Raw genomic sequence first — 24943 nt, 5'->3', positions numbered from 1 at the left:
GACAAAGTAAAAGCACATTGTTCTTTCTCCATTTTCATTTATTTTATGCTCTTATCAATCTTAATAACCAGATGCATTAATTTCAGTTTCATTAGTTTCAGGTGCAGGGTACTGGACTGGGGAATATTTGAAGTGTTCTGCAAGCTCCTACCGGACTTTGCATCGTAGAGCTGGATCATTGCACTCACTGTCTGTGGTTCAGCGTCTGAATTCAGTGCAGTATTCTACCGCCATCCTGCTGCCTTGTTTGAAAGACTGCAGATGACTTTCAGTGGAGGCTACCCTGTTAGGGAAGTTATATAATAAACAGCAGGCTTCAAAAAAAATGCATCTATTGTAAGTAGTGCTGGATGTTTAGGACTGAGACCAAACGCCCATGTTTGTGGGTCTCCCTGGCGTTAGGAGATAAGTAGAAACACAAAGACATGAAGGACCAACAGGCAAAATACAAAGAAAGCAAAGACAAAATACAGGCCATTCAGGAAGCATTAATGCAAAATTAGCATAAAATGACACATAATATTGTAAATTAGACATAATAGGCCTGAGCCATTAAGGAGAGCAAAGCAAAAAAAAAGGAGTACATTTGATCCTGGACAAACTATTTTGCAATGCAAGGGGTGTAAATTAGTTTATTATTTTGTAAATAAATTACTGGCTGCTTTTTCATGTAACACACAAATATTTTGATAGTTTTATTTTTACACTGAAATTTAAAGTTGATCTAGGACATGCCCTACCCTAACTATAAATCTGTTCCCAAATTTATACCCCCACACCCAATTCAACATGGTTTTGCTAGGTTACTCCTTTTTTTGCTTTGCTCTACTTAATACCCAATAGGTATAACAAACAAGTGACAAACACAATATTCAAGGCATGAAACAAGGATGCACATGGTTGGAGCAGACAAAAAGACAAGAGGAGAGAGGGTACTGTTCTTGAGAACTTACAACCCAATGTTGCCTCTGTGAAATTTACTGTTCCGTGGCAAAAATTAATTCAAGTAAAATTTGCAATAACATCGCTCATCTCTATACATGTGAATGAGGCCAGATGTTGTAATGAATAATCATGTGTATTTAATGTCAGTATTGAAAATTTTTAATTAAGAACATAAAAACACTTTGATGAGTTAAGGTTTTTTTGTTGCATTTCCTTGCTTGAGCATGAGGGGACAAAACATTTGCAGACAGATTTAAATTTGAGCTTGTAAAAATAAAGCTGCCCAGTATTTGTGTTGTACATGCAAAAGCAGGCACTTATACCTGCATGCAAAAAAAAAATTGCATTTGCTCCCCTCAAAATGCAACATGATTTGTCCAGGTACAAATTTGCATCCATTGGAGCTAATGTAGCATTGGATGCAGTGGCGAAACTACCATTGGTGCAGCAGGTGCGATGCACCGGGGCCCATGGAGATAATGGAATGTGCTGCACAGGGAGTTAGCGGTCTGTGGGCTCCCGATTCCCTCCTTCTTGAATAGTTCCGCCTTTGGTTGGATGCATTTTCACTCTGAACATAAGCAGAAAAAAAAGCATACAGGAAAACATGTATTAACGTGCATATGCTCTGTTGGATGCATCTAAAGATTCATCCAGCTCTATAACAATAGCATAAGTGCCAGGTTTATTATAGAAGTAACAACTGTGAATACTTAGGTATCACAAAAATGTATAGAGCAGAGATAGCGTAGATCTGTGGATTTGACAGGTTTAGTAGTAAATGTGAACGTAGCATTACCCTATTCCAAAACAATATAATACTGTAATGAAGTGTCATATACATAAGAAAGAATAGTGTTATTATTAAACGCAAAAGTTGCATTTATCCTATGTTACGAAGGCCCAGCCTGTCCCAGATACAGCAATCTGAACAGCTGGCCGTGATTGGCGTCACCTTAGTCACCTTTTCTGCCACCATAAAGGATTTATTATGGTGCCCTTATGTTCACCAAAACCACTTATTAAAGTTTCACACTTAAATCACATACACATGTAGCATGAGCCTCCCTGGGCTTCGTAACTTCACAAAGAATAACAGAAAAGACACTAAATTAAATGTATTTAATCTGAAAATGTTTACAAGGCTTATTTACAAAAATTAATAACAGAGACATACAATATGTTGCACAAAAGAGTTTCAGAATATAAAATAGGAAATAAAATCAGAGTACTACTTACAAGGTAGACTGGCTGTGTGTGAGGGCACACAATTGAAAATGATGGGACATTTCAGTCTTGATAAACCCCTCATGAAATGCACAATCTGATGTCTAAGGCAGAAGATTTTAAAACATTTCTAGATGCCTCTTCACCCCCCACCTTAGGAATTTAGCTGTCAATAAAGACAGATTGGTCTCCCAAATGTCACAGGGCTTTCAAAGTGAGCTGAGATCGGAATGTCCACAGGACCTTGAAGTCTGTATTTTATTTACGTAAGTAAGTATTTTTCTATGTTGCATGGGGAATTGATTCCTCCTACATTTCATGAACAAAATTTAAGCTTATTAATACTTATACATTATGTTATTACGCAGCTTAAAAAAAAAACCATCCAGACACATCCTCTTCTGAAAACCCCCCCATAACTTCATTTGGATGTTTTACACAACTCAGCTCCATGCTAATAATAAAGTTTAACCATTTTTTTAAGCTCTTAACATTATCAATAAAATATTTTTCATCTTTAAAGTGAAAAAAAGAAGGAAAAAATATAAGATCAACCACTCCAGGTCACAATTATTCTTTTTTCCCTAAACATGCCAATAAATACCTAGTCTATAGAATTGATGATTCCATTAATTTTTTCAACAATATTAAGATTATCATTTCAAAATCATAACAGAGTGTTTCTCACTCTACTATAACCCTAGTTTAAAATTCTATATCCAACTGTAGCATCCTTCAACTTGTTTCCAATCTATCATATGCCTATATCAGTCCTTAAAAGTAAATATATGCGTTATGTCTCAAGAATCTTACTTAATTTCTTATTTCATCCATCTCAATTAAAACATAATATTTAATTATATTCCTTTAACCCTCTATTAACTTTATATTCACCAAGTCACCAGGGTATATTGTTTCAGATATATAATTCCTTTTACAGTTTATATCATTACATGCAACCAAAATCACTGTAACACAAGAATAATCTAATCTATGCCTAAATCTATGCCAGTTATTTCAGTCCCCTATCTTAGCACTGTGCTCTCAGTTCTACTTAATACTTTGTCTGCCATCACAATTAGGAAGATTTGATACTGATTTTTGAACCACTCTCCTCTCTCATGACTCTGCTAAAACTCAGCTATTCAATCACCTGCTCTTTATTACTCTCCATTCAACACTTCAACCCATTCCCCCACATATCTCCCACATCATTACTCTATACTATCCAGACATCCATGGATAAACTACATTTGCTGCAGCACAGCTCTGCACTACTTATCTGATTACACTGGACATTGCAATTAGGTAATTCCTTAATTACCTCATTTTTGCTATTTGACTCATAAATCCCAATGCTTGCCAAAATATTTTTCTTTCTCTCTTTTCATGGCATTATCCTTAGAACTATATCATCCCTCACCCATCCTGCAACACAAACCTCTGTCCACATTGCACCTTCATTACTTCACTCACCTCTAGTGAACACTCATGAACTGTTTTCCTATTTAAATTCAATAACTTTAACAGCCGCACCATGCCACCAGAAACTAAAAAAAAAACATCTTACAATCATCTTACCTACCTTTCTTCATCCCTTCTATTAGCTGGTGACATATCACCTAATCCAGGTCCCCCTCAATTCTCCCACACGCATATATCTGAACACTACAGAAATCCAGCAAACCTTAAACGCATCTCCTGTCTCCCCTCTCTTCCAAAGTCCTTTAAATGTGCCCTTTGGAATGCACTTACCTCCATTCATGATCTCTTCCTCTCAAACAACCTCAACCTTCTAGCAATAACAGAAACATGGCTCATGCAATCAGACACTGCCTCACCTGCAGCCCTCTCACATGGTGGTCTCCATTTCACCCACACCACCAGACCAGGAGGCAGACAAAGAGGGGGGGTTGGACTACTTCTCTCCCCACAGTGCACATTCACAGTTCTACCAAGTGTCCCATCACTCACATTCACATCTTTTGAAGTACATGCTGTTAGGATTTTTAACCCATTCTCTATGCGTGTTGCTGTCATCTATCGCCCCCCTGGTCCACACCAACAATTTCTTGAACACTTCTCTGCATGGCTCCCTCACTTCTTATCTACTGATATCCCCACCATCATCATGGGTGATTTCAACATCCCTATTTCTAATCCACATTCCAATGCTGCTTCCAAACTACTCTCTCTAACCTCCTCACTTGACCTCTCCCAGTGGATTGAATCCGCTACTCATCAGGATGGCCACTGTCTTGATCTTGTTTTCTCTAGACTATGCTCAGTTTCTCATTTCCTTAACACTCCTTTCCCCCACTCAGATCATTCCCTTATTAGCTGCTCTCTCACCCCCAGTTCTTTACTCTCCCTAGTGTCAAACTCTTCCAAGCCTCCTCACAACCGCAGGAATTTCAACTCTATTGATTTTCAACAATTTTCCATCCCTCTCCAACACCTTCTCTCCCCAATTTCTACATTTTCCTCCCCTGATCAGGCAGTACCCCATTTTCATCAAACCCTAGCAACTGCCCTGGATCAAGTGGCTCCAGCGACACTACATACTTCGCGTAGAATTCGTTGCCAACCAAGGCACACTACAGTAACACTAACTCTATAAAAAAACTTTCTCTTAAAGCAGAACGTCACTGGCGTAAATCTTGTGCCTCTAATGATTTTATCACATATACTGATATCTACCACTCCTATAGAAATGCTCTTGACACTGCAAAACAAGCATACTTCCGATCTCTCATCTATGCTCAGGCTTCTAACCCCAAACGTCTCTTTAACACATTTAACTCTCTTCTGAATCCTCCTGCCCCAAATCCTCCAACTAACATCACTGCACAGGCTCTTGCTTCCTATTTCAAGGACAAAATTGATAAGATCAGGCTTGAAATGGTATCATCTTCCTTGACAGGCAATCAATTCAGGCTTAATTCCTTTGTAGCACCCTCTGACACTCTCTCTTCATTTGATCCCACAAATGAAGAGGATGTTTCTACTCTCTTCTCATATTCCTACTCTACCTCCTGTCCTCTTGATCCCATTCCCTTACAAATTGGTATGTCCCTGTCTCCTGTTCTCATTCCCCCTCTAACTAAAATCTGTAATCTCTCTCTTTCTACTGGTATTTTTCCATCACTATTCAAGCATGCAGTGATTACTCCCCTTTTAAAGAAATTCTGACCCTAACTCTCTTGTAAATTACCGCCCCATCTCCCAGCTCCCATGCCCCTCCAAGCTTCTCGAGAGAATTGCCTACACTCGCCTCGCACACTTTCTTACAGCAAACAACCTGTTTGATCCTCTTCAGTCAGGTTTTTGCTCTCAACATTCCACAGAGACTGCACTGACCAAGGTTGTCAATGATTTGACCACAGCAAAAAATAATAACCATTACTTTCTTCTAATTCTCCTGGATCTCTCTGCTGCATTTGACATTGTTGACCACTCTCTCCTCATACAAACGCTACAATCCCTAGGTCTTGAAGGCACTGTCCTATCCTGGTTCTCATCCTACCTATCTAATCGCTCTTTCAGTGTTAATTTCTCTGGATCCACCTCTGCTCAGCTTCCTTTATCAGTTGGTGTACCACAAGGCTCAGTCCTAGGTCCTCTGCTATTCTCTATCTACACCACTTCTCTTGGAAAACTAATAAACTCCTTTGGATTTCAGTATCATATCTATGCGGATGATACACAAATTTATCTATCCTCTCCTGATCTTTCACCATCTGTGTTGTCTCGTGTTACTGACTGTCTTTCTGTATTTTAATCTTGGATGTCTTCTCGCCAACTCAAACTCAATCTTTCAAAAACTAAATTAATAATATTCCCACCCAAAAACAGAAGCTTCCGGCCTGACATTTCAATTTCTGTTGATAACATGACCATAAATCTCACCCCGCAAGCTCGTTGCCTAGGTGTAATCCTTTATTCACAACTGTCATTTATCACCCATATCAACTCTATATATAAATCATGTTACATACACCTAAAGAACATTTTCAGAATACGCACATATCTGACACAAGACACCGCAAAAACATTAATTCATGCAGTCATCATCTCCCGCATTGACTATTGCAATTCCCTCCTTACTGGTCTTCCCAAAGTCAGACTTGAACCCCTACAATCTATTTTGCATGCAGCGGCTAGATTGATTTTCCTTTGCCTGTATCTCAACGAATCCAATATAAAATTCTTCTACTAACATACAAGGCCATCAACAAAATTGCACAGACATACATTTCCTCACTGGTCTCGAAAAATATCTCCCCACTCGACACCTCTGTTCTGCACAAGATCTATGTCTCTCCTCCACTCTCATCACATCCTCCCATTCTCGATTACAGGGTTTTTTCCGGGCTGCACTCACGTTGTGGAATTTCCTCCCTCGCACAGTAAGACTTTCCTCTAGTCTTCAAACCTTCAAGCGTTCACTGAAAACCCACCTCTTCAGACAAGGTTATGATATTCCTCAGGCACCACTTTAATTTCCCTAGATTACCCTATTACTATCCTCTACACAGCTAACGCAAGACAACAACCCTCTGACCAATACTGCAACACACACCCCCCACTCAATACTTTTACCTTTGCGTTCTAGCTGGTCCATTGTGCAATATAATGTAGCACATGCCCTTGTGTTTCAAACTCCCATTGTCCTATAGATTGTAAGCTTGCGAGCAGGGTTCTCTTGCCTCTCTGTCTGTATGTATTACCCAGTATTGTTTTATCAATGTTTGTTCCCAATTGTAAAGCGCTACGGAATTTGCTGGCACTATATAAATAAATGTTGATGATGATGAAATTTCAATTACATATTGCTTTCTTAAATTACTCACAAGTGATTCTAATTAAAACACATTGTAGTCCAAAAAATCTCAACAATTCAAATCAGTGATATTTAGGTGGTAATTAAGTGATTTATATTATATAATACATCTTTATATCTTATCAAAAGTACAATAAAAAAGTGTTTATGTGACATCTCATTTTCTTAGTTTATTGAAATTATACCATGTTATATAAATCTATAATAATATAGCTTAAACCATTGAATTAATACAACCCTAAAATTGTTGTATCGATATAAATACCAAATTCATCTGACCAATTCAAGTGACGGTTATGTGTAATATAAATTTTTAAATTAAAAAAAGGAGAAGAAAAAAAAAGTAAAAATAAAAAGATCCTCTTATCAGATAGGAATCTTAAAGGACATTTATGGATGAGCCATTAGGCTTGAAGTCTGCTGAGACTTCTAAGAATGTTGATGACCTTGCTTCTTATCAGATAGAAAACTGAATAGACTTTTATAGATCAGCAATTAAGCTCGGTGTCCTCAGAGACCTCTAAGGGTGGTGATGACATTTCTTCTTCTTTTTCAAAAAAAGGCCTTGCGTCTTCAACCATCTTAAAATCTCTATAATCTTTCCTGTCAAAAATATGCAAACATGCTGGACATCTTAGTGCAAATTTCCAATTTGTAGTAATCAGTCTTGTACATACTGAGGAAAATTCTTTCCTAGCTCTAATCACTTCCGCTGAATAATCTTAGAATAACAACAATCTGCCATTTTTTCGGGCAATTTTGCCCATTTTCCTAGCCACAGACCAAAGTAACATCTTTTGTGTATAATTAAGTCACTTAAATATAACTCCTTTTTGATCCTCTGGTATCTGCAATAAGGCTGGGAAGGTAATTGATAAAAAGTAATCTAGCGTAGGGCCTTTTATAATTTCTGGTAAACCTACAATTTTTTCGCCTAGACCTGTTCTCTAAATGATCTATCTTGTTTATCATTTGCTTCTGGGAATTTTTCAGAGAAACCTACGCAACCCACGGAAACCCACGCAAACACAGGGGGGACATACAAACTCCACACAGATAAGGCCATGGTCGGGAATCGAACTTATGACCCCAGTGCTGTGAGGCAGAAGTGCTAACCACTAGGCCACTGTGCATCATTAGCTCCATTGTTTCTTTAATTGCACAAACTACCTCTGCATAAGATACTGGTGATGCTATAACTGCAGACACAGCGTCTGTAAATGATAACAATGAGTCTGACATGGCATTACTATTTGTTATGTCGCGTGCCTCTGAATCTCTTCCACTTACATATTGAGTTTCGCTAGAGTCTTCTTTCTTCCAATCTCTATCATTCTTTGTGTCAGGCGTCGTTCCGCACGGCCGCCTGTCTGCTGACAGCGCGTCTGGTTGCTTAGCAACCAGACGCATCACTTCCGGATCCCCCTGCCGTCCGACCTCTGGGTGTGATGATGCGCCCCGTTGCTAGGCAACGGGACGCTATGTAGGATTCCCGGCGGCAGGTATGACAGCGCTGCAGCGCTGATTCTGATTGGGTTACCACAGTATTTAAACCTCTTCCTGCCCTCTCACCAGTGCCAGAGTATCAGGTCTTCTTGCCTCCAGCGTTTGTGTATACCAGTTGCTGTATTCGTTCCTGACTATCCTCGTGCTGCTTGTGACCTTTTGACCCGGACCGTTGACCACCCCTATTTGGATTCTGCCTTTGTACTGTTCTCCCTGAAAGTTACCGACCCGGCTTGCCTCACCATTCTTCTGGATTTCCCTTTGTATCTCTTCTACCTGAACGTTGCTGACCCGGCCTGTCTGACACCTCCTTGTATCTCGCTGTGGACTCTAGGAAGGACCGCGACCTGCGTGTCCCTGCAGCGGAGTCCATACTTCCTTGCGGGGGTTCCTGGTGAATACCAGGGGCACGTTAGACTCCGCGCCTTCCTCTGAGTTGCGCCAACAACAGCAGGTACCCACTATCAGTCGTGACACTTTGCATGCTGTGGTTTAGAGGTAGCCGGCATATTTATATATTTATCCATACTACTATTAAAGATTCTGAATCCAGTATTACCTTTCCAGGCCTCCTTCCTCAACCCTTACATATTTTGGCACTTAACTCTCTTACAGTGGCTCCGGGATTGTAATTATTTGTTGTTTCTGTCTGTCTCTGTTTGTTTCTGTGTGTGTGTATGTTAGGGAATTTAGACTGTAAGCTCCAATGGAGCAGGGACTGATGTGAGTGAGTTCTCTGTACAGCACTGCGAAATTAGTAGCGCTATATAAACAGCTGATGATGATGATGATGATTGTTTACAGATTCTTTTGATACATAATTTTCATAGTCAGTATCTTGAAAAATCTCAAATAAATACGGAAATATAATAATTAGATAGAGCTAGGCCCTTTACACACTGATTTCCCAGGAGTTTCAGTTAGATGTCTCTCCTTTCTGCATACACCTGCTGCTGGACATCTGTAGCTGGAGTTTCACTACCCTCCTGTATGTCACTAGTATTATGTGGTTCTCCTCGTGTCTGCCAGACTATCCAATATGGCCGACGGAGTACTTTCTTTCTCTTCTCTCCCGCTGCTTGTAGGGCTGTGGTCCGGTGATAATACCTGGGGAGGAAGCGGAGAATTCTCCCACCTTTGTCCGGTCTCTTATCCTTCCAGACAGAACCAGTGCAGCTCTCTTCTCTGTATTTCACAGAGTATCGATGTTTCAGCAGCGCTGCCGGGAACTCAGTGTCAGTGTGGCCATCCAGCAAGCCTACCTGAACCTCTTATATATTAATACAGATGGTTATATACATACACAAAGGGCGCTCTCCTAGTCGCACTTCAATTCACATTACTGATGTTATGAAGGTGAGCGTCAGCATCTGTCATAAGTATTGAAACATAAAAAAATCTTTTCATAGCGCAATACAGTCTGACATATGATCCGATAATCTATAGTGGGAGAAGACTTGTGTCTCGATCTGGGGGACACCCCCAATCACCCGTGCTCCCCCTTCCACTCCACACCCCAATGGGTTTATGCTCACAGGATGCAGATAAATATATGGCCCCACATATAGCGGAAATCCTCCTTCTTCAGCTTTCTGGAGTCTCAGTACACCGCTGCTGTACACCCGTCAGGAGGAAACTTCACATGTGCCGCAAGATGTATATATTCCTCAGATGTTCCAAATGTCATACAAAAAGAAAGGAACAATCTAGTGTTTCACCTTTTAATAAAATTCATCTAAACACAAATGTTTAGCTTTGCTAAAACTGGACCCGTACCATAATGCAAATCAAAGCAGGCATGAACATCGTGAATCACATAAGCTCACCACAGTCTCATCTGGTATAAAATGCCGTTGGGTCCGTAGATAAAACTTATATATTAGGTCACTTTAATGTATTCGTTAAATTGAAAGTATGAGACATCCATATGAATGTTCAAATGGATTAGAAAAATTTACTTTTGCTCATCACTTTATTTCAGAATGCACTGTATTTCTTTTCTTACACTAAAACCAGTTTTCATGTGAACACCTGGAAAAAGAGCCTGAAGCTTTAATTTAACATACTAAAAACCAATAGGACTACTGCATAAAAAATTCAAAGCAGTCATGCTGTTAGACAACGGTTCTCTATGGTTTAACATGCTGTACAAAGCTGCTTGAAATTTAATTATGTATGGAATGTTGCTGATGCCTTTTATAATATATGTCAGCACTTCCTTTAATCGAATTCACCTCTGAGCCTGGTTTTTCAAACATATTTTGGTGGTTATGGAACGTGAATTATTAATGATTTAAATATTTTGATTTTGTTTCTGAAAGTGCAGATTGTATTTGTATGCACTCGGTTTAATACTGATTGTACTTTATGGGGGATTCAATTGTCCGCGGGTTGGAGCGCGGAAAAACTAATACCGTTAATCTCTTGCTGGATTTCAGCTCGCAGCTAAATTACCGTAAATTACCATATTAACGGTTTTTTAATAAAAAACGCGGGATTTTCGGCAATCCCGTGGACAATTGAATATGCCCCTATGGGTCTTAATCATTATGGAAAGTAAATTAAAAATAATTGGTAACTTTGCACCCTTGCATTTGAGGGGGACATAAATTTAAAAATTTGATACCAGATTTATAGTTGGGGTAGGGCATGTTCTAGATCAACTTTAAATTTCAGTGTACAAATAAAGCTATCAAGTATTTGTGTGCTACATGAAAAACATACAGTATTTAACTAATGTATAAAAGAATAAACTAATTTGCACCCCTTGCATTGTAACATGGTTTTGTCCAGGAAAAAACTGACTCCTTTTTGCCTTACTTTCCTTAATGAATCAGGCCCTATATCCATAAAGTGGGACCTTAGTCTTGATAATAGTGCAATATTTTAACTGAATTCTGCATTCAATGATTCCTTATAGTATATGTATCCATTGCATAACTTATGGAGCAATGTAAGGGACAAAGGAAATTTATTGCTAAATTACCTTACCACTGATTGTTGATTAAAAATATTTGCTCTATTCAGGGTGTTAGATATAGGTGAAATAAATATTTTTATTTTAATTTTAATACAAATTAATATGTCATCATTGCAACTACAGTGATGAAATAAGGATTTGTAAAAGTGAGTGCTTGTAATGCTAGCCACACACTTTGTGATCTAATTTGCTGAATTGTAGAACCAGCTCTATAGCTAATTAGGCTATGATGGTCATATTGATCGTTAAAGAAGCAACTATATAAAAACTTTTCTCTTCTTTCTTCCTAACAGTTTAGTCAATGTCATTCCGCATGAATTAGTGGAGGTCATCCGCTGATTAAATCATGATTGAATTAGACATTGAAAGATCTGTCAGCTGGCTATACACAGGGCAGTGCTTATACAAATTAAATGAAAACAACAATATTGGCTGATATTGTATGTATGTATGTATGCAAGCGGCTACATTAAAGAAAAAAGACTCTTTTATAATTACCATTAAGTTCCCCAGATGTGGACATCATTACACAAATGGCTGCTGAATGTGTCTCCTTCCTTTAATCTGAATACATTTCTGGTAGCCAAACAAATTGCACAAGCAAGAAATGTTAACTAATAAAAAACTAATACTGCCCACACACTCTGCATTATTAGCAAACGAGCAAGCTATGATGATGAAGTGACCCAGGTACACAACCAATGTGCTTATTGGCTCTAATTGGACTGTGAAGTTGAGTTGTAGGGATATATGTATAACTAGCATAAATAAACTGCATGTATCAGAAGCAAGTTTTAGTGTGAAACTGACTAAAATTCTGATAATGAATTCCATTAATTGCAAACTAGTTATTTTCTCTATTAATTAGCATTAACACTTAAGGGAAATTTATGGTGGTACTTTTACCTATTCATTTAAAGCAGGAATGCCAATAATTTTGTACAGTGGGCCACAAACTCCAACTGTGGGTTGGGGTTGAGGGTCTCAAATGTCCTAATGTTTTTCCTTTGCATGCACCGTACCTTTAAGCAAGACTTAAGATAATAGTGTAGCCAGCTCTAAAATTACAAGAGCCAGCAAAAAGGAGTGAATGTAGTTTATGCACTTTTGGCAGGGGTTTTACTTATGTTGATGAGAAATTACTCTGCAATCTAACATTCATTTATTGTGATTCACCAGCTGACACTAGAGATAGTAAGAGAGGTGATCACTCTTTGTTTTGTGTTTCGCAGCTATCCCTTCCCTCACACCTGGCCTTTGAAATCCCCCTGCCACCCTGCTCCCTCTCCAGCTACTGTCCCATATCCCTACTCCCATTCCTTTTAAAACTCTTAGAATTCCTAGTTTACAAATGTTTAACATGCTTTACCACTGTTCACTCCCTCCTTGATCCCTTATAATCAGGCTTTCATCCTCTCCACTCCACTCCACCAAGAATGCCTTCACCAAGGTGACTAATGATCTACTCTTGGCTACTCTTAGTCATAGGGCCACTTCTTCCAACTCTAGCTCCTTGACCCTTTTGCCACTTTCAACAGAGTTAGCCAGCCTCTTCTCCTTGATACCACTCTCTTGGCCTTACCAGCACTGTCCTTTCCTGGTTTATCTCCTACCTCACTGATCATTTCTTCAGTCTATGGTGCCTGGTCCCCTCCTGCCCCTTTGTTTGTTGGGTTTCTACAAGGTTCTGTTCATGGCCCATTACTTTTCTGTCTTTACACCTTCTCTCATGGTCAACTCATTTGCTACTTCAGCCTCCAATATTACCTCTATGCTAATGACACTCTAATCTACCTTTCATATCTTGACCTCTCTTCCTCTCTCCTCTCCAGTATGTCCAATTGCTTCTCTGCCATCTCCACCCAGATGCCTGGACACTACCTCAAGCTAAACATATCGAAAACTGAGCTCTTTCCACCGCCTAGCATCATATACCCTCTTCCTATCTTCTTTAAGGTTTATGATTTTACCCTCTCACCTGCTTTCCACACGTACTGCTTCAGGTTCATCGTTGACTCTGCCCTCAATTTTGCTCCACACATCTAGTCTCTTGCCCAATCCTGTAGTTTCCACCTTCACAATATTGCCAGGATTCGTCCTTTCCTCTCCCTGGATACCACCAAGATCACCATTCATGCTCATCTTCTACCCACTGGCTTGCCTGGCAAATATCTGTACTCTCTGAAATCTGTGTTGAATGCAGCGTCACAACTAATCTTCCTCTCCCGATGTTCCTATTCTGCTTTGTCTCTCTGTTCTCCGTTGGCTCCCCATTCCCTCCAGAATACATTTAAAGTTCCTTACCCTTACTTATAAAGCCCTTTTAATGCCTTCTACATCTCCAACTTTGTCAAGAAATAGTCTCCTACTCACCCATTACATTTTGTCAATGACCTTCGCCTCTCCTCATCACCTGTCACCACCTCACACTCTTGCCTTCAGGACTTTGCCTGCTCTGATTTGGAACTCCCCGCCTTGCCCGACCAGACTTGCCCTAACCTCAAATCATTAGAATACTCCCTTAACACTCTTTTCATACTTGCCTACCCCGCTCCATCTTGAGACAATTCCCTCCTCACTCTCCACCTGCCCCCCTTACACTCCTTTCCCTCCAACCCTTTCATCTTATTTTCATTGGGGAAAAATTGAGCATGTGTATGTACTGCATGTCTCAGTTAAGAGTAATCCCACAATGGGAAATTTTTCCTTTATGTTATATTGAGAATAAATGTATAAAAATGGCATCACAAACATTTCTAGAATGACCGTTTAGACTCATTCAGCTTTCCAGAGCTTCTTTTGATAAAATAATCATTGGCTGCAGCACCTGTATGTTCTGCACTATTCTGGGTAATGATGATACCAATAAACAAAATAGTGAAATAGTTTGCAAAATTGATTCTCTTTAGACATGTACTGTACATGAATGTAGGCTTAGGTTATATATGGACCCTTTAATGACTATGTCTAGTATGAATACTACTGGAGAGACAGCACAATATTGCCTTACAACAATGCTATACATCAGTTAACTTTAATAACATTTTTTTTTGTGATTTTGTGTTATTTGTATTTTTGGTTTGAGGAAGTGATTGATAGGTAGAAAGACATAGGAATCATTGGCATATGCTGATAAAGCCTATACCACCATGTAAATGACTATCTTCTCCCTCCAAAAAATACATTTTCAAAAACTTTTCACAAATTATTTTTTCATTATTAAGTATGTTGTTTATGCAGATGAAGCTCACTCTTTTCCTTATAATGTGGTTTCTAATATTATGAGATTAACATGCTGTACATTGAGTCTTATTATCATTCTGAAATTATTCTTTTTCATTAGTATTGGAAACCAGGTTTCCTGAATAAATCATTTACTATATCATATTATGTACCTTTATGGGTAATAATACAATGTGCTATACTGTAATTGATACTCTAATTACTGCAGATTAGGTTATGTTGTAGATTATATTATTGCAGACTTGACCTATATTATTATGCTCTCACTATGTTGCAATATGTGTTCAGTGCTTAGTTTCTTGATACTAGATAACTAATGTGTATGTTGTCCTTACTGATATGCATACATATGATATACATTCTAAGATCCCAACTTTGTTTTTACCTTTACATTTTAACTCTATTATTTAAATTCTTGTCTCTAGTTATTAGTTGTTTGCATACCATAGTGGAACGCATCATGATGCATGACCCACCCCATCACTTGGAGAACACCTTCTAGGCCAGTGTTGGCCTACCTGTGACACTCCATAGAGATTTAAACGTTGATCGCCTGTTTGTTTCACTAGTAGAAATAAAAATGCCACATATATAAGTTCCTTGCTGTTGGCTTCACTAGGTTCTTACATTGATATTGCCCTGAGTTCTAGATCAAGAATCAAGTCCAATTCATTTTTAATCTATAACATGAATTGGATACTGAAAGGATTGGATTTGTATTGCTGATCTGGGAACTAAGAGAACACTTATTTCCAAAAATATTATTATTCCAGAAGTAACACTCTTCTCAAAACTGCTAGAAAAGGCTGTCATAACTAGGAGTGAACCTGTACACCATCTCCATGATAATTTAGAGAAACCAAAATTTAATATTTGCAACAATTAGATACTATTAACACTAGCTACTACTAATAATAATATACAATCTGCCTTTTTATTGCACTGTAAGAAAAACAAATTGTTATGCATTTGCATTTGGGGCATTTAAAATAATAGAGGTATGACAAATATTGAACGCTTAATGTTAAAATAGTGAAAGTTCAGTATGAATATTCATATTCCATTAAAGCTTCTCTGACTGTTAACTACTACCAAGTGTTATCTGTCCAAATATCAATAGATCAATAACTTCAGAGTATTCTATGTTATACTGTGCAACCCACCTTGTCCCAGAATGCTAAATAAAAAAGGAAAAGAAATGTTTAGTATCATAAATCAATGGCTGCACCCATAAATTGATAAAAAAGAGAGCTTCACTGAATACAGGTAAAATTTCACAGACATGACACTCACTACAAAGTAGAGATGAGCTGTTCAAATTACTTGAAACTCGATGTTGAGGATCCGAGTGAAACCAATTTCAGATGTGAAAACAAGGCGAAACATCATTTCTGTGATTTTATCGTTGCAAAACTCTCGCGAGTTATGGATCGCCATCTATTGTATACATAGTCCGGCCTCGTTCTTTCAAGTGCCATTCTAGAATAGACAGCGTGTAGAGAGGAGATTAGCTGCGGTGCTCTACTCATAAAATAGCATTCATGGTGAACCAGGGACACAGGATAGCAATAGGAAAGCAATAGAATCCTGTAATTATTGTAAATCAGTTCTGAAGAGGATAGTCATTCACAATAACTAAGAAAAAATGTGAATACCTTAGGTACATACCATACACTTGCTACAACAGCAACTCTTTTAAGGGTTAGGGGTGTTAGAAATATTAGGGTTAGGAGTTAGGGTTAACCCTAATCTTAACCCTAACCCTAACCCTAACCTTAACCCCTAAAAGAGTACTTACTTTACATAAATGACAGGCGGGTCCATCCATCGCCGCTTAAAGCCAAGTCGCGTTTCCTGGTAAGACAGGGAGTCGTGATGTGAAGTCTTCTGCATTCCGGTAAGTATTTTTTTTCACAGGTCGTTGAACTCTTCATTCGGAATCCTCATGTTGTTCTATTCTGTGTCGGGGTAGTCAGTACCGATAATAGGTACTACACAAGTTGGATGTATAAACTTAATTTCATATTGAGGTGTGTTTGACACCAATAGTACCACATAAGTAATTTAAAATCACTAGTGCTTTTTGGAGCTATGTAACTCTAAGCCTGTGAATTCCCACTCCAATCTCCTTCTGAGATTTTGAAACTAAACCTGTCATATGCAGCACTGTTCTCACCAACACAGTCACATGATTGGACAGATCAGAAGGACATGGAGAAGAGCAGCACATACACTTCCTGCTGCTGTGAACATCCTGATCTTCTGACTGGCTACAATTTGTTCTGTAGCCATACAATAATGCTCTCAGACTCTAGTCAAGCTCACTTTTAAAACTCGAACTGTGATCGCATCCTTGGTTCTTGACAACTTTGACACCTTTGTTTAAATGTTAATTATTAGATTCATATTGTTAGGCACCATTTTTTTTGTGTTTTTTAATATCATCTGTGAGGACTATGAAAATTATGTCAGCTAGTAAACTGACACATGGAGTTGGGAAAAAAATAAAAAGAACCTGTCACCAGGTTGCACAACATATTGGCTTTTTAATTTACTTATTTCGTTGTGCTCTGTGGTATATTCTAAGTTTGCTTTCTAAAACCCAGCATGGGCTATTGCACATGGTCTGGTGACAATTTATCAAAAGTTGTTCCAACTGTTCAGTAAAGCAATTAATATATGATTTATGTAACCACACTAATAGCCCCAACCTGGCTGTCATCAGCAAGTGACTCCTATGTGTGTAATGCTATAAAATCCTTTTGATTGAATACCTTTAACATAACTTAATAGTTGCTCATTTTCTCCTTATATCAGTATATTTTTAAGCACAAGTATTCTTATACACAACTGTATATATAGGTCAGAGCTTGATATTTATTAAGATATTGTATTGTATATCATCTTAATATCTGAAACATTGATTATAGTATATACAATGAATTTATATATATTACATATGCCCTTATCCTATTTAGGTGTGTGCCTTTATTTTGTTTTGATTTGAGATTGTCTCTCTTTTTCTGTCTTCTGAAAATCAGGATGCGGAAGCATAAGATTACATTGTAATAAATCTAAAGAAATATATCCTTGTGCCTCATCATTGCCCTTTATTTGGTCCTGAATTGGTTGACACATTCACTAAAGTTACTACCTCTTCTACCTCTGTCTTGAGTAAAAGTTACTTTTTAAGATCTCTTGATTTATCGCCAGTCTGTTCATTGATATAAGTACTCTGTGCCTTTTTACTCTTTTAGCTTTCATAGTTCTTTGCCTACCTCCCTTTTCCTTAATAGTTTGTTAAATCTTCCGGTATGTCTTTCATCTTTAGCGAGCTCCATTTTAAAGATCTTGCCATATGTGAAGCCTTTGGTATTTTTATATTTTTCTCTGTACAACATTCTCTATGTCATTGAAGTACCTTTCTTCTTTACGTTCTGGGAGATGTGCTTTATATATTTGTTGTTGTGCAAGTGTTTAATGAAGAAAACATTTCCTTACCAGCACTGTGAAATTTGTTTTTTAAACAAAGCATTTTAATTTTAAGATTTGCACAACTGGATCCCAAATGTACGCTATTTAATTAGATAATTAGTAATCTACACATGTACTGCTCTATAATTCAGAAACGTAAAGCATTCACACTACTCTATTATTGTAGTTGTCGAAATGGAAGTCCTGATATTTATCACATGTGGAGCTAATGTCTGCAAAACGGTTCCTCAAAGTAGATTTCTGAATGAAAACAAACCTAGTGTTTGCTATTTTTTTACAGGTATAAAAGAAGTTGATCAAACCATAACAGTTCTTCTCACAACTAATATGTTTGTTGGAGGATTCTTTGGATGTCTTTTGGATAACACCATTCCAGGTAGATACTGCAGATATGTGAGGCATGTACACATGGCTTCCTGTTACAAACCTATGGCCACATTGTCAGTACACATGTCAGCCACATGTATATTTGTACATGATGATAATAATAATAATAATAATAATAATAATACAAAATAATTTAATTGTGTGCTTTTTGAATAAATATAGATACTATTTAGAGTTTCCTTGCATATCTGTTGTTTTTTTTTTCTGTTACAAAAGTTACATGCATCCGCCATATGGTGGTACTCTATATGTCAAGGCAAAAATTGTTATTTACAAAAGTGCAAAACAGGCAAGTGTGCAGAGCATTACTGTTTGTGCAAAGGCAACTATATGTCAAGGAAATGCTTTTAGTAGAGCAGACCTACATTCCGGTTTTGAGAACTTCCCATGGAAAAATAATCTGTGCCTACTTTTGCAGGATTGCAGGTCTAACTAGAAAAATGACATTTCAATCACCTATATCTTAAAATAATTATGAAAGTGCAGTTACTTCTGAATTGGATGTATATTATATGTCACGTTTATGTGTATGAATGTTTTAATTACATTCAGTCAAATGCTCTTAGAAATGCACTTAACTGCATAAAGCATGCCTATAAAATATAGGATGATCACCAGCATCTCCAGAGTATCCAAAATTGAATTCCTGAAGGTATTTAATGCAAAACATAATAGCTGCAAACGTAACACATAACAAGATAAAAAAAAGACAGCCAAATGTTGAAATACACATGTCAAATAACTATTTTTCCACTAAGCAAGAAAAATAGAAGGGGAACAGGAGGGAAAGCAGGTGATTGTGAGACTTTTTAAATTAGTAACAATCTGAGGAAAGGTACAATGTATGTAAGGAAGGGGAAGTGAGAAGAAAGGAGAGTGAAGGGGTGCGTGGGAGAGGGAGGGAACTACCATGGGAGGAAGACTAAGTTCACAGGTTGAGCAAGGGTTAATTTTTTAAAAGAGACCCAGGGAGTCCAGATTTTATGAAAGGAGACTGAGGAGTTCCTCAAAACACCTTACATGTATTCCATTTGGAACATTTGCATGACTTATTTGTTAAAAATTGAGGATTTTTTTCAAGATGCAGCGATCCTCCAAGTGGCATAGCTAACAATATGTTTGAAAAGTCTATATAGATATGAAGGGACATCTTCCAATGACAACAGAAGTGCAAGACTATTATACTGGTGATAGAGGCAATCAGGTTTCTGAAATCTGTCCACAGAGGCTTAAGCCTGGGACAGCTCCATCAGATGTGTAGAAAGACCCACTTTGACCACAGTTCCTCCATTTCTGGGAAATCAACAGTGATTCAGGTATATCATTTGAGAATCAAAGTCTCTAAAAAACAAATAAAAAAATACACACACATACAAAGTAAATACATCTAGAAAGGAGTGTAAGAAAATTGCTTTCATCAAGTGGCATCAACACAGGTCTGTGTAGTATTGTTATGAGGGTCAATAAAAAAAATAGACTTTCTTATACTCAGGAGAGGAAGGGGTGGGGGGGGGGGGGGTCTTCATCTAATAAGAAGATGCAGGATAAGGATGTGTTGCCCAGGTCAAGCTTTTCCAGAATAATCGTCCCCGCCTCAGGGCTCTTGGGAAATAGAAGTCTAGTCTCTGTAAATAGTTCAAGGATAGCTAAAGTCATGCAAAGTATCAGAGTACAGAGAATGCAGGGTCACACCTGACTAGTACAATACTCTGGCAGTTTTCGTAATTGATTTCCAGATTTATATACCCCCACAAAGCATGGGACTGGCTACAGGCAGGAAGTGGACAGGAAGTGGACAGAAGGCTGAATTGAGAATTTTCAAGGCAAATATATAGAGTAAGAAAAGTGTGTATTAAAATCTCTACCACAGAAAAATCTGCAGTAAGCTTATTATGGCTGCCTGTATAGCTTCTGATATTTGTAAAGAGTTGTGCTTATTATTAACTTATCCTATACAAGACTCATATTTAATACACAGTTAAGATATGTTTTCTATAGTGTAATGTAATTAATTAACAGGATACGACAGATAGTAAACAAAAAGTCTGCCTTTATGCCTCTTAGACAATATTATTATATCCAATAATTGTACTTTTTATATTAAATCTAAAATGTAATAAGTTTTATCCTCTAAATAATCCCTAAGCCTATTTATGCAGAAATTAAATTAAATATTGCTTGTCCATGGTAACCTTAGAATGGTAGTATTGTTAGATTGTTAGATCTTTTGACTAGCAAGGAGCATAGTGGATACAAGCGTGTACATTTGTGTAACAGAGTTTTGATATGTAACCCTTTCAATGCGGGTGTAAAAATTGTTAAGTATCAAAAAGAACAGTGTGTGCCAGTGTGTACATTTGAATTTTGTTGTCCTACTGGACTGATTCTGGTGGCAGATAATAGGTGTGTATGCAGTGGTGGGATTCAAATAAATTAACAACCGGTTCTCTGTCCTAATGACCGATTTAAGTATACAAAAATGTGTTCTGCCCCTCAAAACACTGTGCCATGCCCTTTTTGCCCCTCAAAACACTGTGCCATGCTGCTTTTGCCCCTGAAAACACTGTGCCATGCTGCCTTTGCTCCTCAACACACTGGGCCATATTGCCTTTGCTGACCCTCAAAACATTCTGCCATGCTGCCTTTGCTGCCCCTCAAAACACTCTGCTATGCTGCCTTTGCTGCCCCACAAAACACTCTGCAATGCTGCTTTGCTCCCCCTTGCTTCCGTTTCTTCACTTACCTTTTCTATCGGCTTCTATCTTCTCTTTTCTTCTCTTCTTGTCTTCTGTCTTCTTGTTTCTTGCTTCTTGCTTGCCGCCAACTCCTCTCTGCACCACTCCTCACTGAATGTCGGGTGTGATGTGATGACGTCACGTCCGACATTCAGTGTGGACAGAGCAGGAAGGAGAGTTGCCGACACCGCGGACTGGTAATTTTTTTTTGCTTGTTTTCAAGGAGCCTGCTCCCCCCACCAACAAAATGGGTGGACTCAGCCTGTAGTCACCGGTGCGCCGAACCGAGACTAAAATTAGGTATCGTTTCTGGTGAACCGGTGAGAGCCGGCTGAATACCACCACTGTGTGTATGGCTGTTAAAGAATCTGTACTTGGGGTGCTTCAGCAACATGTGTGATAGGTAAGTGGAATATTGAGTGCTGAACTTGTGTAACCTCAATATTCACGTCACAGATGCTGGGAGCGAGTTTGTGTCAAGGAAGGTAAATCTAAGTCAAGGGAGACCAGGGAAGCTGGTGATCCATTGGCCCACAGCCATGGTCACTGAGTAGCAGATAGCTCCACAAAATGAAAGCTAAATTGTTGACTTGATATGGAGGAGCAAATAATACAAAGCAATATAGAGTTCTGTTGAATAAGGCTGCTGGTGTTTCAGTTATAACTGAATGATAAATGCCACAATGTCAGGTATAAAGATTCAAGGGATGAGACAGTACAAGTACTCACTAAATCCACAAATAGAATCCAGTGAGGCCTCAAAGCAATAAGTACCACAGACAGTAGGGCGAAGGATTCTGGAAACAAAATGGGAGCCTACAGATTGTCCATGTTGTGGAGATAGCGGATCCAGCAGCTTCCCTAGGTAAGGAGCTAGCACCAGGCCTCAGCCGGATATGCACTTGTGTGTGGGCAATGTGTCTCTATATGTCTTCAACTATCAGAGTCTGCCAGACTTTAGCTAACAGGTATTAACCACAAATTCTGTCCCACCTTCCACATTTTGATCCTGCAGGCCACCAGTTTTTGTATGTGTGTATGTTGTGCCTAGACAAGAAGCATCTTTTGCACACATTGGAACTAAGAATACAGGGCCCACTTACTTTTCACATTACTAAGCATTTCATAATTGAAGTAAAATAAAATCAAGTCCACATACATGTTTTAGCCCATTAAAGTTTATCCATTATGGTTAAGCTCCAATATCTGTCAATGACTGTTAAAGATTTCTACTATCTTGCTAAACAAAATACTATATCTATACGTATCGTGCTTGAATTTACAGCCTCCGAACAGCATCTAATTTGATTGTGCAGCCCCCTTCCAACTATCACCATGTTCTATGGACCCAACCTCCTACCATCTCATTTACATTAAATAAATATATGGTTCACTCTATGGTTAAATATTTCATTCAACCTTTGGATAAATATTTATAATATGTAAATAATAAATTATTAATGAAACAATTTTGATCCCAGGCTAGGATGGCTTCTTTTGATCAGATCATCTGAAAAAATTGCATCTAATAGGGTTTTACCTTTTGCTGCATGTATCTTTGATAAATATACCTGAATAGTTAATAATTAATTTACTTGCTTAACTGTTTGGCTTGTATCTATTTTGTATGCTTTAGTCACAGGCAACAGATGATGATGGACTGCAGGACTGGTACTCTTTAAAAGTCATTGATTCCATTTTTTTTATCTGAAATGCATTAAAAGTTTGTCCCCACTAATCCTCCAAATGCAGATGCATGACAAGTCTGACATGTGTGAAAATAAGCTCCTCATATTCTCATATGTTGGTGTGCTTCTGCTGTACTTTCTAATATGAACCACTTTCAAACCAGTTACCAGTTAGGGTTAGGGGTAGGGTTCTTAACCCTAACTCCTAACCCCTAACCCTAACCCTAACTGGTAACGTAAAAGTAATACTTACCTGGGTCCGTGCGTTGCCGCTTTAAATTCTGAACTTTGCAAGTCGCGCTTGGAAGTGACGTCATTTCCAACAGTCGCAATCTCCTCTCTTCGAATTCACACTGTCTTCTTACTAGTAAGTAGTTATTTTTTCTTGGTTGCTCTGTTCACTATAGGAATAATTCTGTAGGATTAAAGAATGTCAGTGTTTACAGCACTGATTAATCCTACTACACCCTTTCAAACTGAGCAATGTCATACTGTATTTTGGCTGGGCCTGTTTGTTGAGTTAGTATGGACCGACAGAGTGAGTGAGCAAAGTAAGTTTTTCTTGGCTTTAGGAAACACTTATTTAAAAAAAAAAAAACAGATGTAGGATCTTAATTCAGTGAATCAATATAGAGTGACCTGAACTACTGTACATTTAATATAAAATCTGTGTGCTAAGAATCTGATCTGAGAATGTTGCTCTCCAATGTTCATGCTTGTTTTGGCTAGCAACCAGCATAGGGCAATAAATCATTTGTTCAGCCAGAAATGATGATCTTGTTTTCTTATTTCCGCTTAGGTTCAGATGAAGAAAGGGGAACTTCAGCTTGGCATAAACAAATGCATGCAGGAGAAACTAATGGCAGTGTAGGACAATCTTGTTATGATCTGCCTTTTGTCACAAAATACCTAAGAAGGCTTTCGTGGAGTCGATACATTCCTTTCTTCCCAACATTTCAGATGGATAGGAATTAACTGCCCTCCTCCAACACATTGTGTTTCATAAAGAGCATCCACAGGCCTCCCACACAAGATTCCCCTTATACCAGAAGCTAGAAAATCATCATGCCCTTATTCTGTTTCTCAGTAACAGGTTTACAGCCGGCATTTGCAAAGAGTGAATATTGTCAGCTTTTAAATCGTTTGCATTCAGCATTTACTGTGTTAAACTAAGATGATCTGGTTTATGCACAGTTGTTATTTTTATAGCAGTGGCATGTGATTGTTTAATAGAAGTAAAAAAAATATAAATAAAATGCCCACATTTTTACATGATTCATTTGAAAGGATATGATTACTGAAGATATGATTCATATTGTTTGATTAACATGACTATCTGTAATGTTTTGCATGTGAAATAAAGTTAACTTTTTCATATGGTGCACATGTTTAAAATGAGAAATTGTACATATATTATAAAGCATGTGGATCAGACAAGCACAATTGGTGGTTCATGCATTTGTGAAAACCATTGAATAAGATGATGAAAATCTATCAATATTACTGTTCTATTTGAATTAAAACTGGATCGACAGATATCCTTAATTTTGGCAATTCAAGCAGTTTCTGGCTGATCATTCAGCAGTCCACTGATTTCTGATACCTGGATATACTACCTAGTGTAACCTGGATCCTCATACCTGGCTGTTCTATCTATTCTTTCCTGGTTTCTAATACCTTGATTTACAACATAGTCTGCAGGTGCCTGATATTTGACTTTGCATCTACATGCGATTCATATAGCACTACACAGTATCCTTAGGCAGGGACGGCGGTAATTATCATTGCTCACTCTGCTGGGCTTTCATAGTAAAGGCTGTGTAAATTTCTGCATTACTATAAAGACTGCAATATACCAGCATTGCAACAGAGACAGTGTTATATATCTGCATTA

The 24943-nt window shown here is 38.1% G+C and overlaps 1 protein-coding gene across 1 annotated transcript in view; it reads left to right on the top strand.

The window, feature by feature from the left end:
- The window catches only part of LOC142150799 (solute carrier family 23 member 1-like), a 214763-nt gene extending 190739 nt beyond the window's left edge, over window positions 1-24024 (top strand). The window contains exons 11-12 of the mRNA XM_075205984.1: window positions 18520-18615; window positions 23849-24024. Of these exons, the coding sequence (XP_075062085.1) occupies window positions 18520-18615; window positions 23849-24024 (272 nt within the window). The remainder of the gene's footprint in view (window positions 1-18519; window positions 18616-23848) is intronic.
- Window positions 24025-24943: the final 919 nt, after the last annotated feature.

Source organism: Mixophyes fleayi, chromosome 4 (genome assembly GCF_038048845.1).
Source record: "Mixophyes fleayi isolate aMixFle1 chromosome 4, aMixFle1.hap1, whole genome shotgun sequence".
Taxonomy (NCBI): domain Eukaryota; kingdom Metazoa; phylum Chordata; class Amphibia; order Anura; family Limnodynastidae; genus Mixophyes; species Mixophyes fleayi.
Note: the sequence above shows the minus strand (reverse complement) of the source record. Positions and strands in the feature narration are given on the sequence as shown.